The following is a 17,801-nucleotide window of genomic DNA, read 5'->3' as shown; positions in this document are numbered from 1 at the left end:
AGGGATTGCATTGAATCTGTAGATTGCTTTAGGTGGTATTATAGACATTTGAACAATATTGATTCTTCCAATCTGTGAGCACAGTATATCTTTCCATTTATTTGTGTCTTCAGTTTCTTTCATCAGAGTCTTTAGTTTTCCGAGTACAAGTCTTTCACCCCCTTGGTTAAATTTATTGGATGCAGTTGTAAATGGGATTGTTTTCTTAATTTGTGGTCCATACTTTGAATATAGCACTGTGCTATACCTCTTCTTTTGGACTTTTCAAAGATACTTCAGGACTGACTTCCTGAAGTCAGATTTCCTCCAACAAAACAAATGAGCTCTGTTCAGTCTTTCTCATTGTAAAATTCAGAAATCTAAGATTCCTTCATGACACCGCTCTCTTACATCTCACATTATCCAGTCCACCACCACGTCCTGTTTACTAAGTATTTCCCATGTTCCACTTCTGCACTCCCTTCCCACTGCTTCAACCTTAATCTCAGACACCATCCTCTCTCACCTGGACTACTACACTAGCTGCTCTCTTCCAATTTCTTTTCCACTCTGCAGACAGAATGATCTTTTAAAATAAAAATCCTGTCACGACCCTGCTTTTCACCACTAACTGGCCTCCAATTACTGTCAGATTAAAGACAAGGAGCTTGATAAAGCCCACTGCCCTGGGTGGTCTTGACCTTCCTTATGTGGTTCCTTGTTTCCCACCACTCTGCCTGTACTTTTCCCCTCAGATGGACAATGCTGTCTTTTGTCAAGGATGTCTGTACAAGCTCTTCTTTTTGCTGAGAATTGTCTTCCCCCTCCCCCTCTTCATTTAGTTAATTTTATTCTTCCTTCAGACCTGAATTTAAATATTCTTGGAGAAGCATTCTCTGATTCTTCCAAATTAGATCTGATCCTGCATTATAGCCTCTCTTAGGACTCTTAGTTTTTCTTTCATTGCATTAATCTTAGTTTAGAATTGTACAGTTATTTAGTGATTGTTTAATAACTTTCATTCTATTAAGTTATAAACTCCATGAGGCCAAGGACTGTGTCTGTTTTTGTTCACCTTATTTCCCCAGTGCCTAGTGTAGTATCCTGCCATATAGTGGGCACATGGTAAATATTTGCTGAATGAACAAATGAAGGGTGGGTGGTTGTTTGAAATTACCTTTACTATCTCATTAGTTAATCTGGCACATAAGGTGCTCAGTAAGTGTGAAGTTAATTAATAGGAAGTAGATGTAGAGATATATTTTTAAGGTATTGAAGGAGTGAGGACTGGTGAAAATTGTGCGGGGGATAGCTTACATAGATTTGGATACTGTAAGCAGAGAATACAATGGAAATGTATTAGGAAATAAAGCCAACAGATGGGAATTTGAGCATGATCTCCATTGCTGATAGGGAGGAAATGGAGGTAGAGAAGTGTGTGATGTTTCAAATCTTGGTGCAGGATAGGATGGAGGGAAGAGAGGAAGAAAACTTAGAATCTTGTCAGGGACTGAGTACCCCCCTCAAGGTAATTATCAAGAGGGAAGGGTAATTCATTGAGGTTTCCTTTATTAGGAAGAAAGAAGTGGCAGAAACTGAACATTATGAGGTTATCAAACAGGACGCTTTGCTCTTATTTCTGGGTAAACTGTGTAAGAGACCTGGTGCTCATAGGAAAGTTGAATTTCTTTTCAGCCTGTCATATTTTAAAAAATGCTTATTTTATGCTCAGTTCTGTTAATCTTAGCCCTGGGAGATGCTTTGTTTTTCTAGATTTGTTCATCTGATGACAGAGGGAAAATAAATGTGTTGGGAAGTTACTTCGCAGTGGCAGAGAATGATGTAAATCAGACATACCTCATGGTTTCGCTTTTGTTGACTTAGTTCCTTTTTAATTACAAAAGATCTGTTTTTCTGATTATGAAAGAACACTAATACTAGTCAGAGCTCTGTGATTATGATATATGTGACTAAGTTTTATAATAAAGTTTATGTGAGAGGCATCGTAAGCGTTACATGGATTTTGTGCTGAAAAGAAAAATATTGTATACTCATCTACTACATTCATTCATTTCATGCATATTTGTTATGCATCTGCTATATTTGATGCACTCCTAGGTGCTGGAGTTACAAAGATGAATATGACCCATTTCCTGTTACAAAGCAGTATATTGTTAAAGGAAAGTCAGATTGTAAAATAAATGAATATTGTGATAACTGCTAATATCTGGCAACATAGGGTGCTGGGAGCATCAGAGGAGGGACAGCTAACCAAATGTGGAGCTTGAGGGAGTGTGTGGGCAGGGGTGGAGATGTTAGCATATCATTTTCAGAGGTTTTGAAACTGGACTGAATTCTGGGCCCCTTCTTTGGCCAAAAGTTGAAAGCTCTAATGGTCATTTGAGTCGGTGTGTGTTTGCCTAAGGAATAAGACTTGTGTTGTTGTTATCCATGTGTTCCTGGGAATAGAAAGGAAGAATGTCTGGTTCCTATCCTGTGGGTGAGAAGTGGAAACATAACTTAATCCTCCAGAGCCAGATGATGTGTCATTTCCCCAGTTCAAGCCTTTGAGTACTAGTAGCCAACTCAACTTAGAATCTGTAATATGAAAAGTTCAGAATGCAAGTATGAAAAGCCCTACTGCAAGTATGTTCAGTTAGTAATGAAATTAGAGATTTTTTTTTAAATAATGAAAACCAATACCTACCCCATAAAACATCCTTTTTTAGTTAGCAGTCATATTGTCAGTGGATCCTTACAAAGGTTTGGTTTTAAGTCTGATTGCTAAAATAAGGAGGGTTGGGACAGCAGTCTCTCCAGGGTTTGTTAAGTGCATTTGTATGGTCATGTGGATAAAGGAGTTTTATTTACTCCAAAAGAAAGCATGCTTTAACTTCAGTTACAAATAGTGCAAAAATAATTTTCTTTTCCTTCTTGGTAGACGACAAAGTTCCTAAAGCATTCCAGAATTCCCTTGTTCAACTTGGACTCAACACCATGAAGTCTGCAAACATATGTATTGGTCGACCAGTGTTGCTTACCAGTTTGGATGGAAAGCAAGAGGTGAGAGTCCTTTTCATTTCCTTACTTTAGAAATAGTTCAGATGTTTTTGATTTTAATTTTCAACACAAGCAGTAATAAATGAAAAGCTATATCTTACAAGACCCTCACATCTATGTAAACTTTTCCTTCCTTTGATACCCTGTGAGTTGTAGGCCCTAAGTGCCATGATGTAGAAAGAAGCCTTTCCTCCAGAGGTAGTGACACACTACCAGCCCTATTTGTCCCAGTCTGTTAGTTGTATTTCTTCACAGAAATGTTATTTTGGGTCATCTGTTTTGTATGTAAATATTTGATTACCCTCCGTTTGTCCTGGCTACCATTCATCATACCTGAGACTCTAAGTCCAGAACCTTTCCTGGGTCATTTTGGCAGCTTAGCTTTCTTCCTTTGACTCTGCCATGCCTTCTGCTGCTGCTTCGTCAGTCAGTGTTCTCTCACCCAGTGGGGTCCTCTCGAAATGTTTTGCAGTCTTATATCTGCTGATGGCTTGCCTCCCATTCCTTTCATTGTTCTGGGCTTATACTGTAAAACATCCTTTACTGTGTTTTGTGGAAGAGAAGACTATAAATATGTGAGCTCAGCCTATTATCCGGAGCTAGAAATCTTTGAGTTTCTCCCTTACCATTTAAGTCGGTTGAGAACCAGGTTCCCATGGAGCTCTTGTACTGGGTCACTCGCTGTTTCCTAGATGTAGTTTATGCTCCAGACTGAACTACCTTACAGTTAGCTTGCCTTCAGTATTTTTTCTCATTTTTCTCTTATCACCTGTTAATGCCTTTGTCTCTTTTCTTAAATCCACCTTTCAGCTCTTCCACCATTTTTCACTGTGGTATTATTCCTGATCTTCACAAAAGAGATGTAATATTTATAAAAAAATAGTTTTTTTGTAACTGATGTCAAATCATAACTCCTTTGGGGTACGGACTGTGTTTTGCAGATCCATGTACTTGACTGTGCTTAGTTTTCTTCCTTATAAATGAATGATATTCTACAAATATTTATTATATTTTTGTTTCCTATGTTCTGGGCAGGTCTATACGGCCTGGCCTGTGGCAGGATTTCCTGGAGGCAAGGTTGGCCTGAGTGAAATGGCACAGAAGAATGTGGGTGTGAGGGTTGGTGATGCCATCCACGTCCAGCCTGTTTTGGGTGCTGTGCTGCAGGCTGAGGAAATGGACGTGGCACTCAGGTTTGGCTCTTTTCTTTGGTGACTGTCTGGATCAGTGCTGCCCAAATGAGTCACAAATGTGAACCACACATGTAATTTTTCATTTTCTAGTAGCCACATTTAAAAAGTGAAGAGAAAGAGAAAGTAATTGTAATGGTATGTTTTATTTAACCAGTATATGTAAAGTCTTATTTGAATTTATAATAACTACAAAAAACTATTAACAAGATTTTTCATTCTGTTTTTCAAACTGAGTCTTCAAAATCCAGTGTGTTATGTTACACTTGTAGCATATCTCAATTTAGGCTAGCCACATTTTTAGCACTTGATAGCCGCATGTGGTGAGTGGCTAGTGGCCTACTGTGTCAGACAGCACAAGCTAGATGGGTGCTATGTGATTTATGGACTATGGGCTCTCTAATGTCCCGTGACTAGAATATGCCCTGACATTTCAGGTGAGAGGAATTGTTGTTGATGGATATTTAACAGTTTTTTTTTTGTCTTGGTTTGCTTCTTGTCTTTTTTACAGTGGTAAAGACAGGAATAGATTACTGTGATTTGGCAAGAAACAAGTTTTAATTAAGACTGCTCAAGTGAAGTGTACCTGATTCTGTATTTTAACTCATTGATTATTCGGTCAAATAAAACAATTATATCTATCCAATTTTTAAATAGTCCCCCACCAAAGATGACAAATATGGTTAAAGTATATCACCCATCCTCTTGAATGTTCTGTATCTAATAGGATTTTTACTCAGTTTGCATATACAAGTCATATCAAAATTTGTTTAAAAAAAAAAAAATCTTGGGCTTCCCTGGTGGCGCAGTGGTTGAGAGTCCGCCTGCCGATGCAGGGGACACGGGTTCGTGGCCCGGTCCGGGAAGATCCCACATCTTCCCGCGGAGCGGCTAGGCCCGTGAGCCATGGCCGCTGAGCCTGCGAGTCCAGAGCCTGTGCTCTGCAACAGGAGAGGCCACAACAGTGAGAGGCCCGCGTACCACAAAAAAAAAAAAATCTTTTAATACTTTAATATCATGTTTGTAAAAACTTGGGGAATTTTATATGCCAGAATCACAAAACATTTTTCAGTCATTAGCTTGATTTTGAAAAGTTTTCTTCGCTTTTCTACTTTTGTAGATTCCAAGCTTAAGCTTTGGTGTATTTTTTCTTTTAAAAACAGGAAAATGTCTTCAGTGCATTGAATAACAGTTTAACGAGCAACAAAATAAAAAGCCAGAAAGGAAAAGAGAACATATGTTGAGCGTCAGCTGTGTACTAGCACACACACCCACACTTTCCTCTTTTTCTTCTCTCATTTAGTCCTCTAAACATCCAGCAAGGTATCCATATTTATCCCTCTTTACAGATGAGGAAATGGGCTCAATGAGAAGTAACTTGCCCATTATTTTATGGTAATTTTTTAGTTAATTCAGGTTCAACAGGATTAATCTTCATACTGTTTTAAAACAGTGCTTTAGGTAGCAGTAATCAGTTGACTGGGTTTTTGATGATTACTAACAAATGTGACCTCTTGAGGGCGCAGCAGTCTTAGGTGATAATGATTACCTACTCTAGAGGGACTGTATATGTTTTAAATGGAAACTTGGTTTTTTATTTTAAAGAACCTTATGTTTTAAACATGGCAGAAGAACTTAGACAAGAAACTTAATTTCCAATAAGAAGAATCAGTTATTTTAGTCTGCTGTTTAAATCCTTCAGTTGTATCTGAAAAAGTTTATTATCAATACTAATGTTAGAGCTCCTTCTAGTGGAAATGATTTTATCTGTGCTTTTTTAAAAGCAAAACTGATTGTTTTACATATTTTACATATTTGTACATATTTGCAAATATCTTCTCTTCAAAGTTTAATAAATAAAAGCAATTTAAGTAGTTTCAGAGTTCTTTAAACAAGTAAATTTAAGTATTTAAGGAAATATGTACAATCTTCTCTTTAGTTTATACACGCATTTGATTCATGAAATTTTCTTCTTGTTTTTCTCTCTCTTTTATATGAATACACAGTTGGTTCTCATTATTGGTGACAGTTGTGTTCCATGACGTTGCCACAAATACTGAATTAGCGAATACTGAACTGTTGCTCCTAGGGAGGGTGTGTGTGTTTGTGTGTCTATATGTATGTGTGTATTTATTTAACACATATAAATATGTGAAAATATATATCTTATGTAGATTATAATCTTAAGTCCTTGAAACAACTCATTCTGGTAGATTCTATTTTCTTTATTTTTCAAATGAGGAGAAGTGGCTCAGAAATACTAAGTGACGTGCCTGAGGCCACCCCATTAACAGATGCCAGAGTTAGGATGCAAACCCTCTCTGTGTGGTGCCAGAGCTGGAACTTTTCACGCCATACTGCACTGCTCCCTACCCTGCCCACCTTCCATCCTCTGGTCACCTCTGAATGAGAGTTGAAACAATAGGCCTTTTTCAGCCTCAGCTGGGAAAGTATTGGGTTACAGTTTTTGCTTGCTCTGTGCTCATCCACAAATGACTGGCAAAGCTCTGCTAGTATTGATTTTGGGGTTATAAACACATTTTAGCAAGTAGGTGAATTTGCATACGGAATTTTCAAATAATGTAGTTTGGCTGTATTGATTTTGTTACTGATAAGGTGGTTGGGAGCAAGGCTTAGATTTGGACCAGATGCTCCTGCTAATACACCTTTTCCTGAGCTAAACCATTCTCCCTCTGTGATCTCTGGCAGAGCTCGCAACTGTAGGCTTCCTCTGCTGATATGGGCCGCTTACACACGGAGGAGGAGGGAAAATGCACATATTCTGAGAACTCTCTAAGAACGTGTTTCTTTACAAGTGTAATGATTTTTAGGCATGTTTCCTGTACTCAAACAAGCAATTTTCCTGGAAGACACAGTTTTTGGTCAGAAGAAGGCTTTTCCATTTTTTCTTAGGCATACCCTTTCTCTAGCATAAACTTGCACTGTACCATTACTCCGCTTTTTTTCTACCTCTTCAGATAACGTACTCTATAGGATTTAAATTTCCTTAAAGATAATTTATAAATTATACAAAGAGAATAAAGTAAGCTATTAATAAAAGCCTTTCTCCAAGCTGGGCAAGTTCAGAAAGGAAATGATTAATTGAGGCCAGTGTTTTTCCAATGTTTCTGACTATAACACACAATAAAAAACACATACTTTTCATTGTGATTTATTGCTCTTATACATCCACAGATGTAGTACATAAATGTACACACGTGTGTACATGTATATACCTGAGTATATAGGGGTGTGTGTGTGTGGTGTGTAAGATAGTAAAGAAAACTGATTCAGGCCACTGGGACACCAAATTGCAAATGGTGTTTTCATGGCTATAAGAAGTATCTAAAAAGTGTAAATCATTCCAAAATTGTATAAATCATTTCCAGATTGTAAACTAACGTTTCTTTTGATAAGGTCTACATCACAACTGTGTACATGTCATTTTATATTACATTTTCGTTTCTGGTGTACTTAATGCTGATTTTTATTTCTCCCACCTTTCACAGTGACAAAAATGCAGATATTAATGAAGAACAACTGACTGCTTGTCTTCTGAGAAAACTAGGTGAGATGTCTCTTTCATACGTTTTCTAAATGTTAAAAAGCAAGGCAGCAGCAAATAAACTGATGTGTCTTGGAGGTCTTATGTACATAATGCTGTTCTTTAAAATAGTGTAGAGAATATTCTCAACGAATGAACGTCCTTTTAAGATAGGGATGTAGTATCTGCTGCCGCCCCCCACCCCTAACTGCCAAGTAATTGATTGGTAGTTGAGCAGTGGAGAGAATTTTTGACTTAACTGTGAGCAAAGTCAGTGGTAGAACTAAGACTTTTAACCCTTGAACTCTGTTCTTTCTGGTCAGGTATGTTATCTTGGAGTGTTGGTGTAGATGTGCCATTTTAGCTTGGTTTGTTACTGAACATGGAATGCCTGGCTCTATGGGGTTATAGCTATAGAATCCTAAATGTACTGAGTGTAGAGAATTTCAGAGAATTAGCTTGACCTTCTGTCTCCAGATAGTGCCCTATCATAGGGGAATATTAGGTCCTCTGTTTTTCATAACGGTTGTTTTATTAATACTTCCATCTTTGATTTAGTCTTTTCAGCCAGATAGTTTTGTTAATAGATGAAATAAATTGCTATTTAAACTTTAAATGGGTGAAAAATTGTGCTAACGTATATATTTAATAAATTGTTTTCCAGATGGCAAGATTGTTTTACCAGGCAACTTTCTGTATTGTACATTCTATGGACGACCATGCAAGTTGCAAGTGTTGCGAGTGAAAGGAGCAGATGGCACGCTGTTGAGAAGGGCTCAGAATGACTCTGACACTATTGCCCGGGGAATGGCCTCCAAGCCATCCAGTGTGGAAACTAGTACCCTGGATATATCCTTACAGCTAAGCCAGTTAGGTCTGGAAGTGCCCCAAAACCCAACATCAAGCAGTACTCCTTACAAACCAGGAGATGGCAGAATGATAAATAAAGCTGGTGGCGTTTCGTCAGGTGTTACACAGAGTCCTGGGAATGGCAGTGGACTTGGACTAGAGGCAGTCACAGGTCTTAAACGTCGTTCTCAGTCTGCCAGAGAAGGAAATGAGCAACCTGTCAATGAAGAGAGATTGCTAAAGTCACCCAGCGTGGGAGCACAGTGCAACACCGATACCTTTTATTTTATTTCTTCGACAACAAGAGTCAATTTTACAAAGATTCGTACAAATTCAAAAGATCAAGACAACCAATTAAAAGTAACTTATGACATGATTGGTGGCTTAAATAGTCAGCTGAAAGAAATTAGAGAAATAATTGAATTACCTCTCAAACAGCCTGAGCTTTTCAAGAGTTATGGTATGATTTCTTCAGTGTACTACACCCAGAAATGTTAAATTCATACTAAAAGCAGTTGGCTCATTTCACTTATCTAATAATTGTTCACCCTCTTTTCCTGTTTTTCTTTCCTGAGTGGGAGGTGTGGTAGGAGATGCCAGTTAAGTCGGCCTTTTTCTATGCTTGGTCTCTTCAGGTTGTAATGTGAGTTAGTTGTAGCCTTGTCTCTCTTAACTGCACACTTCCACAGTTGTTTGTATTGGATCTAGAGTAAGTATCTTGTCATGCTAGATTAGCCGTAATGACTAAAAAAATAAATCAAACATTTAAATAGTTTGGATAAAACTTCTTTGTTAGGAAATGTAGCTGGGTGCAGATCTCTTTGCATTGAAACAAGTAGTTAAGGGAGTGACTTGGCTTTTAGAAAACTCAGGGCTTCTTCTGCATTGTTAACTGCCCAGATCCTCTGCATATATTTGGTGCATACCGTGTCTTTCTCTGCTTTTTGCTTTTTCTTTTTTCATGAATATCTATATCTATCTATCTATCTATATATAAAATGAATACTTGGATTCACATATAAAAGGAACCCTGGTAAGGCTTATATTCTCTGAGATGGCTAGTTGGATAAAAATTGGGGTTGGGGGCTTATTTTGCATGCCCTTCCTGTTGTTTGGGCTTTGTTTTTTGATCATTGAACTGTGCTGTGTGGGATGGGGCATGTCAATAGTGTGGGTGTTAAACCAGTTTTTTTACTAACCAGCCTGGCCTGGTTGGGTCTACAGAGAGAGAAAAAGTCATTGTTTGAGATCACCGTTTGGGCTAGTTAGTACATTTTTCTATGGGGAAAGGGAAGTTCTGACTCTTACTTTAGTTTTTGTGCAAGGTAAATTTATTTTATAACTCGTGTTTGAAGTCATATGACAACACTTACAAGCAACCTAGTAATGCTGCATCCAGTGTTCTCTGCTTTTTCTTCTAGGAATTCCTCCCCCTAGAGGAGTGTTGCTCTATGGCCCTCCAGGTACTGGAAAGACAATGATTGCCAGGGCTGTTGCTAATGAAGTTGGTGCCTATGTTTCTGTAATTAATGGCCCTGAAATTATTAGCAAGTAAGTGCATAATTTAATAGACTAAACAATATTATTAGATATACATCTTAAATGTGGTTTTTAAAAAATGACTCAATAGTGTTCTGTCTGGATATTTCACACATTGAAATTTTTGTGTGTGTGTGTGTGGTACGCGGGCCTCTCACTGTTGTGGCCTCTCTCGTGGCGGAGCACAGGCTCCGGACGCGCAGGCTCAGTGGCCATGGCTCACGGGCCTAGCCGCTCTGCGGCATGTGGGATCTTCCCGGACTGGGGCATGAACCCGTGTCCCCTGCATCGGCAGGCGGACTTTCAACCACTGCGCCACCAGGGAAGCCCACACATTGAAATACTTTTAATTTGCTTTTTTTAATGTGTATAAACATTAAGTTTGGAAAATAATTTTTGAAAGTAGTATTAAGTATTGTGGAAATATTTGAAAAGTCAGGTGAGCTTTTATAGACAGAGCTTTAAAAATGATAAGAGTTGGTCTTTAAATGTATTTTATTTGTTACAGATTCTATGGGGAGACTGAAGCAAGGTTACGTCAGATATTTGCTGAAGCCACTCTGCGGTATTCTTTATTTTTGGATGTTTGGAATTAGTAGTCAAGGGTGTATTAATGAAAGTAGAGATAGTAGTACTTTATACGAAGCATGAAAGAATAGAACAAAAATAATAGTGATAGCACTGGAAGTAGATTGTAAGTTTAATGAGGTTCTATCTAATCTAATTCTATCTAATATTGTTTTGGAAATGTGAGAAATAAGTTATTAAATTACATAATGTAGCAAAAGGTACAAACTTCCCGTTATAAAATAAATCATGGGGATGTTATCTACAGCATGGTGACTGTAGTTAATAGTACTGTATTGCACATTTGAAAGTTGCAAAGAGAGTAGATTTAAACAGTTCTCATTATAAGAAAAAAAATTTTATGACTGTACGGAGACAACGTGAATTAGACTTACTGTGGTAATCATTTCATGATACGTATATACAAATGTTGAATCATTATGTTGTGTAACTGAAAGTAATGTTATATGTCAATATCTCAACTTTAAAAATTACATAAGGTAAAAGAATTAAGACAGTGCTGTCCGATAAGTCATGTGAATTTGCTTGAGCATATAAATTTATGATTTTCTTTCTTTTGGGTACGTCTAATCTCGATAGACTATTATAGTTGCCCTTTAGGCTTAAAACTTTGTTTTATTACAGTTTGCTTCAAAGTGACAAATCTTTTGCTTTAGAAATGATTCTTACTAATCATTTCTTAGTTTAGGCTACCATTGTTACATTGCAAGGAGTATTAACGAGTGGCCTGTAACTTGGTCTAATGTAGTTTTATTCATAATATGGCTATGTCTCTTTCATTGTTTTGGTATGTAACCTACCATAATTACTGCCCTCTTATCAAAACTTCCATTTTTAAAGTTTTTTCCCCTAGTAGATAAAATAAGTAGTCTTTACTCCAAATACTGAAGATTTGAGAATCAGTGGTATACCTTATTGTTTAGAATGTTTTTATTGTCACTATTAATTTGTTCCTGGAAGTTGAGACTTCCTCTTATGAGAGGATTCACATCTTTGTATGGGAGAATTGGTCATCTTGAAAGTTGTTTTTTTAGTAGATTTTTTAAAAAGAGCATTTCTACTTTCTATCCCTTGGAACTTTAAACCATCTCCAAGGAATAGCATCACTGGCCTCAGCTTCTGAAGTGATCCAGGCATAGCAATTTAGTGGGCATTAGTGGGCAAGTTCTGTCTGGGCATAGACTGTCATCTCATGAGCAATACATGTTCTCAGTACTCTACTTTTTATTGAGGGCAGATCTACTAGAATGTGATATTGGTGAGTTAATAATTTAGGCTAGAATTAATCTAAGACTTTTCAGCTTAACATCCTATTGCTTTTGTCTTTAATATTATTAATTAAATCCTAAATTTGATGCATTGCATTTCAGTCAAAAAATTAAAACAATTTCAATTTTTTAACTGCAGTGCAACATATCATTTAAAAATTAAATATATATTAGAGAATTCATTTTACTTGTTTATTTTTAGGCACCCATCAATTATTTTTATTGATGAGCTGGATGCACTCTGCCCTAAAAGAGAAGGGGCTCAGAATGAAGTGGAAAAAAGAGTTGTAGCTTCACTCTTAACACTGATGGATGGTATTGGTTCAGTAAGTACAGCACCAGTATTGATTTCTGTAGGAGGGGCTATTTTCTTAATAATATGCATGTAGTGGCAAAAACTGTCAAATATGTCTGAGTTTTTTGGATACTCTAGGGTAAGGAAGAAATATTAGCTGTAAAAACTAGAGGAAAGACCCATAAAATAATTTTCTTCATGATTTCTTAGTAACAGCTAGGACAGTATAACCTGGCATATTTTTCTAGCATATAAAATTATATACAATGATAGATTTATAATAAATGGTATTAACCTAAAAACCTGAAGCCCAAGTCAGTAAGGAAAATTTAGCAATTAAATTTAAGGGGAATTTACTAAGAAATTTCATGAGTAAGTCTTATTACTCTTGTAAAAATTGATTCTTTGGGGGCTCTAAGTTGGGCAAGTGAAAGGACAGAAAGTGAGAATAATGGGAAATGTGTTTGTACAACATTTAAAAAGAATTTACTCATGTTACCAGATTCTTTGATAGTGCATACAGTCTTATATTAATAAAAACTATGTGCTGATTATGAAAGGGAGATCCATAGGACTAATAGGGAAGAGGAATGAAGAAAAATTCTCTCAGACTCCTGTTAGGCATTTATCGGAAGAATACACTTCTTATACAAGATTGTAAATAACTCATATTTTTAGAATCATAATATGTCAGAACCAAAAGAAATTATAGAAATCATGGAGTCCCCAGTCTTTTGCACATTGAAAAACTGTGCAATTCGAACTTTTTGGTTTTACTGACTATTGGTAGAAACTGAACATGTGAAAATAACGGGAATGTTTGGTATTGTCTCTATTATTTGCTAACCTGTGTTACAATTTTAAGAGTAACATAAGAGAAGGATTGTAACCTGCGGGAGGCTGGATGACCATCTGGTTCTCAGTCTTAGGGCACTACCTAGGTGTGATCATAATGTCCCAGGTTCGGTTCTGAACTTACAAAGCTGGAGGATTCAGTGTTGTTAGTATGTTGGAGATAGTGGAGCTCTGAGGATAGATCCATAATAACAACACTCACAAGAGACTGATACATAAACTGGGACACCAGTTCGTCCATTTATGATAAGAAGTATACTTATTATCAACTATACTTCAATGAAAAGAGTTTTGAAAAAGAAAAGTATAATTATTAAGCTGACCAAATACTTTGTTTATGAACGGCTCTCTTCATCCTGAAGAAAAATATATGTGGAGAGCTGTATTATAATGCGAATGGATTTTGGTGAGTAGGAAATCAGGAGGCTCTGTGTTGGAGCATCTTAATTACTATGTCATTGCTACCTCTTTCTCTGCCACTGGGATAGACCTGCTGTGAACTGATGTTCTTGCCTTTGGGCAGGACTGGGAGCATGTGACACTGATGTTTTAGCCTGAAAATGTTTAAGGGCCTGTATTTTTGTCTTCTAAACTCATAATTCATAGGTTCACTGTAATCCGTGCACTTCCTGTTGGCACATCCAGTATAGTTGATTAGGTTTGAGTTTTCTTACTTCAAATCACATTCCAATTAAGCTTGTCTCTGTGAGATTACACTTGGGTCATCTGAGTAGAATGTTGGATAATTTCTACAGGTGGCTCATTGTGAACATAGTTCTTTATAATTTGTTGTTCCAGATTTTATTCTCAGAGTAAAAATCCATATGTATTCAAGGGTATCTGATACTTGGGTGTTGGTTATATTTTGTGTATTTTCAGGAATTTGAATATTTATCAAAACAAAATAGAAACAGTGCGAATGTGAGGAAGATTTCTTAGACAACTGCGTAATAGAGCCTTGTTCTGTTTGAAACACGTGTAGGTCATAATCTTTGCTTTCAAGTAGGGAAAAGGACAACTTAAAACAGTTAAACAAATTAAAACTATGGTATAGGGTATATATGTTGTTATTCATGAGAACTGTGTAGTTAAGATGCTAGAAGTGGGAGAGACATCACTTAGAGTAGATAGTTAAGTATTGGAAAACTTTCTAGGTAAGGGAGCATTTAGACTGAGCTTTGGGAAATATGAGATGAATGACAAAATTTGAGAAATAAGGGATAGGACTTAGCCTAGTTAGATCTATCCTTGTCTATATAGCGAGTGTGTATTTTTTTTATTTTTTTACTTTTAGAAGAATATATTTTTTTTAGAATACTTTTAGAATATATATTTTTTACTTTTAGAATATATATATATTTTTTTTTTGCGGTACGTGGGCCTGTCACTACTGTGACCTCTCCCGTTGCGGAGCACCAGGCTCCCGACGCACAGGCTCAGTGGCCGTGGCTCACGGGCCCAGCCGCTCCGTGGCGTGCAGGATCCTCCCGGACCGGGGCACGAACCCGTGTCCCCTGCATCGGCAGGCGGACTCTCAACCACTGCGCCACCAGGGAAGTCCCTGTAATATATTTTAATTTTGTTTTGTTAGGAGGGAAGTGAAGGACAGGTGTTGGTTCTTGGGGCCACAAATCGTCCCCATGCTTTGGATGCTGCACTCCGAAGACCTGGACGGTTTGATAAAGAAATTGAGATTGGAGTTCCGAATGCACAAGACCGGCTAGATATCCTCCAGAAACTGCTTCGAAGGGTGCCCCATTTGCTCACTGAAGCTGAACTGCTACAGCTGGCAAATAATGCTCATGGATACGTTGGAGCAGACTTGAAAGCCTTGTGTAATGAAGCAGGTGAGAGTGATTTGCTGTAGTGACTCTGTACTGATGGATTTAATAACTGGTTTATTTACAAACTGATAATTTATATCTCACTTATTTCCTAATGGAAATAGCTAAATTTTTTTCTAATCATAAAATATATGTTTTATGAAAAAATCTGGATAATTCAGAAAACTATAAAAATGAAATAAGAATCACTCTTAATCCCTCTTCCTAAAAATAAAAATATACACATAAAAATATACACTTAAAAAAAGGATGTACTTGGCATACAAGCAGTAAATAAATATTAACTGCTGTTAATATGACTTAATAATTTCAGATTTTCAGGTATTTAACTGATCTTCTGTTTCCCCTAATCTAGCAATGAATCAGATTTTGAGAAGGTAATTTTTAAAAGATTAGTCTTAAAATTAAAGTGTCCAGTAGGGAAAATATGTAGTTTTGTGTATACTGTCTTAAATACTAGTGTATGTTGTGTTATGCAGTCGTGTTCTCTAACTTTATATAGCAGAATAAAGCTTAAGAACAGTGTGCTAGAATTTTTGCAAGAGATTTTTCTAAAGAGGCAGGGGTGTATAGTAGAAAATGGATTTTGAGTAGAAAATACCTTTAAAATCAATCTTGTGGTCTTGGGCAAGTTCTTTGCCTTATCTGAGCCTTAGTTTTTCCCATTTGTAAATTGGGGGGGTTGTGGTAGATGATACTTAAGTGCCTTTGTACATATGACATTCCTTGGATATAAGGGAGAAGAAGAAATAAATGGAAAAAAAGAAAGGAAGAAAGGAAGGGGGGCAGGAAGAAGGATAGGAAGGATAGGATGAACTAGAACATAACAAGGAAGTACCCAAGTTAGGCACTAAACCTGGCCTGGCCTCATTAGCTACTTTCATACACCTGGCTTTTCCACTCTTCATTGTCTTCTCTTTTGTGTCTGAATGATTTAAACTTAGGTGGTTAGTCAGGGCTTTCTCCCACAGTGTTCTTAGAAATAATGCTACAAAGCAGACTAATGCTGATTGTGAAGTTAACTGCATTTTCTCATTGAAACAGTCTGACTAAGGACTTGATTAACTTATACATTTGGTTAATAGTGTGACTCAGAAGGAAAGATAAAACAACTCAAACTCTATAATTAAAAATAGTCGAATTTTGCTCCAAATGCTGTAGAATGGGCATATCTCACTTATTGAATATACAAGGGCACCCCTAATGTGTGCATTGAGCATAGGAAGAAAAAACTCAGCTATACAGTAAATTTGAACTACATATTCTCCTAGTTCTAGGTAAAAAGAATTGAAAATTTAATGTTGCCTTCTAACTAAATTCAAATTTAGAGGAGTTATTAGGGGAAAAGTTGGATGGCTCTTAGTCTTTTAAAATGACTGCCTAGGGAAGTTTGAACTGCTGTGCCCCCCCCCTTTTTTTTTTTAACATAGTAAGTGTCCTTGGACAAGTAGAAGCAGTCACAATTATTACACTGACCTTAGAATTACACACAAAGTTAGAATCATATTTTTTACAAAAAGAGTCATGGTAAAATTTTATTATTTAGAAGCAGTATTCTCAGTACGTATTTGAGAAGTGTATGTGAAAACTGGGAGACATGAGATGTAATTACCACTCCACTCCTCTTGGTAGAGTAATAAAAATATTTATTCACTTCAGAGTTGAGTTTAGTTTTGTCTTTAAACCTCCGTTGAGCTTCATCTCCTCCTATCCTTTCTTGCCTTTAGAAATCCCTGCTCTGTGCTAAGGAAACAACTCCAAGTGGTTATTGCTACCTTTATAGGTAGCAGTAGACAAGGTAGTGTTCTGTGGTGCCTTAAATAACTGCTGCTATTTTTGTGAACATTTCCAGTCAATTTTTGGCTTCCCACTGACAAGATTTCTCAGCTATGGTTCTGACTGTGGACTTTAAATACATCTTGCTTAATACCAGTGCTTTTTAGGAGGCATTTTCATTGTTCACCAGTTGTGCTGTGTGTAAGTGGACAGCTTGAGAATTCCCACTGGCTTATCTAGGAAATAAGGCACCTTGACCTCCAAATTTGTGAGGAAAGTGAGAGACTCCAGCTCCAAGAGATGTATTCCTGAGTACACAAGTTAATTCTGTCTCTTATTTATTCTTTTCTGCTGAATTCAGATTCATTTCACATGTTCTCAATTCCAGACAGATCACTTGGAGTTGAGGTTCTCAGACTTTATTGTGCATCAGAATCACCTGGAGAACTTAGTAAACTATAGATGGCTGGCTGTGCCCTATTCCCAGAGTTTCTGATTCAGTAGGTCTGGGCTGGTACCTGTGAATTCCTAATATGTTCCCAGCTGATGCTGATGCTGCTGGTGTGGGGACCACACTTGGAGAGCCACTGTCATAGGTCACTGGTTCTTTTTTTTTTTTTTAAAGGTAGGAACCCCTGTTTTTGTTTTTTAATTTTTTAAATATTTATTTTATTTATTTTTGGCTGTGTGGGGTCTTAGTTGAATCACACAGGATCTTCCTTGTGGCGCACGGGCTCCAGAGCACCTGGGCTTTCTAGTTGAGGCGTGCTGGCTCAGTAGTTGAGGCACCTAGGTTTAGTTGCCCTGCCCATGTGGGATCTTAGTTCCCCGACCAGGGTTCAAACCTGCGTCCCCTGCAACAGAAGGCGGATTCTTAACCACTGGACCACCAGGGAATTCCCAGGTCATTGGTTCTTAAAACCTCATTATGCCTCAGGTTCACCTGGGAAGCCATGCACACTCCCATGCAGGTGCGCACACACACACACACACACACACACACACACACTCTCT

General features: G+C 37.3%; 1 protein-coding gene across 2 annotated transcripts in view; it reads left to right on the top strand.

The window, feature by feature from the left end:
* Nucleotides 1-17,801, top strand: part of AFG2A (AAA ATPase AFG2A) — a 334,297-nt gene that overhangs the window by 3,546 nt on the left and 312,950 nt on the right. For both annotated transcript variants that reach the window (XM_022596439.3, XM_022596442.3), the window contains exons 2-9: nucleotides 2,921-3,042; nucleotides 4,075-4,232; nucleotides 7,739-7,797; nucleotides 8,438-9,082; nucleotides 10,044-10,173; nucleotides 10,670-10,726; nucleotides 12,220-12,343; nucleotides 14,759-15,014. In XM_022596439.3, the coding sequence (XP_022452147.2) occupies nucleotides 2,921-3,042; nucleotides 4,075-4,232; nucleotides 7,739-7,797; nucleotides 8,438-9,082; nucleotides 10,044-10,173; nucleotides 10,670-10,726; nucleotides 12,220-12,343; nucleotides 14,759-15,014 (1,551 nt within the window). The remainder of the gene's footprint in view (nucleotides 1-2,920; nucleotides 3,043-4,074; nucleotides 4,233-7,738; nucleotides 7,798-8,437; nucleotides 9,083-10,043; nucleotides 10,174-10,669; nucleotides 10,727-12,219; nucleotides 12,344-14,758; nucleotides 15,015-17,801) is intronic.

The sequence above is a fragment of the Delphinapterus leucas genome, chromosome 5 (assembly GCF_059928025.1).
Source record: "Delphinapterus leucas isolate spDelLeu-1000000601 "Yukka" chromosome 5, BTC_Dleu_Yukka2, whole genome shotgun sequence".
NCBI lineage: Eukaryota > Metazoa > Chordata > Mammalia > Artiodactyla > Monodontidae > Delphinapterus > Delphinapterus leucas.
The sequence above is the reverse complement of the archived record's forward strand: the minus strand, read 5'-3'. Positions and strand labels throughout refer to the sequence as shown.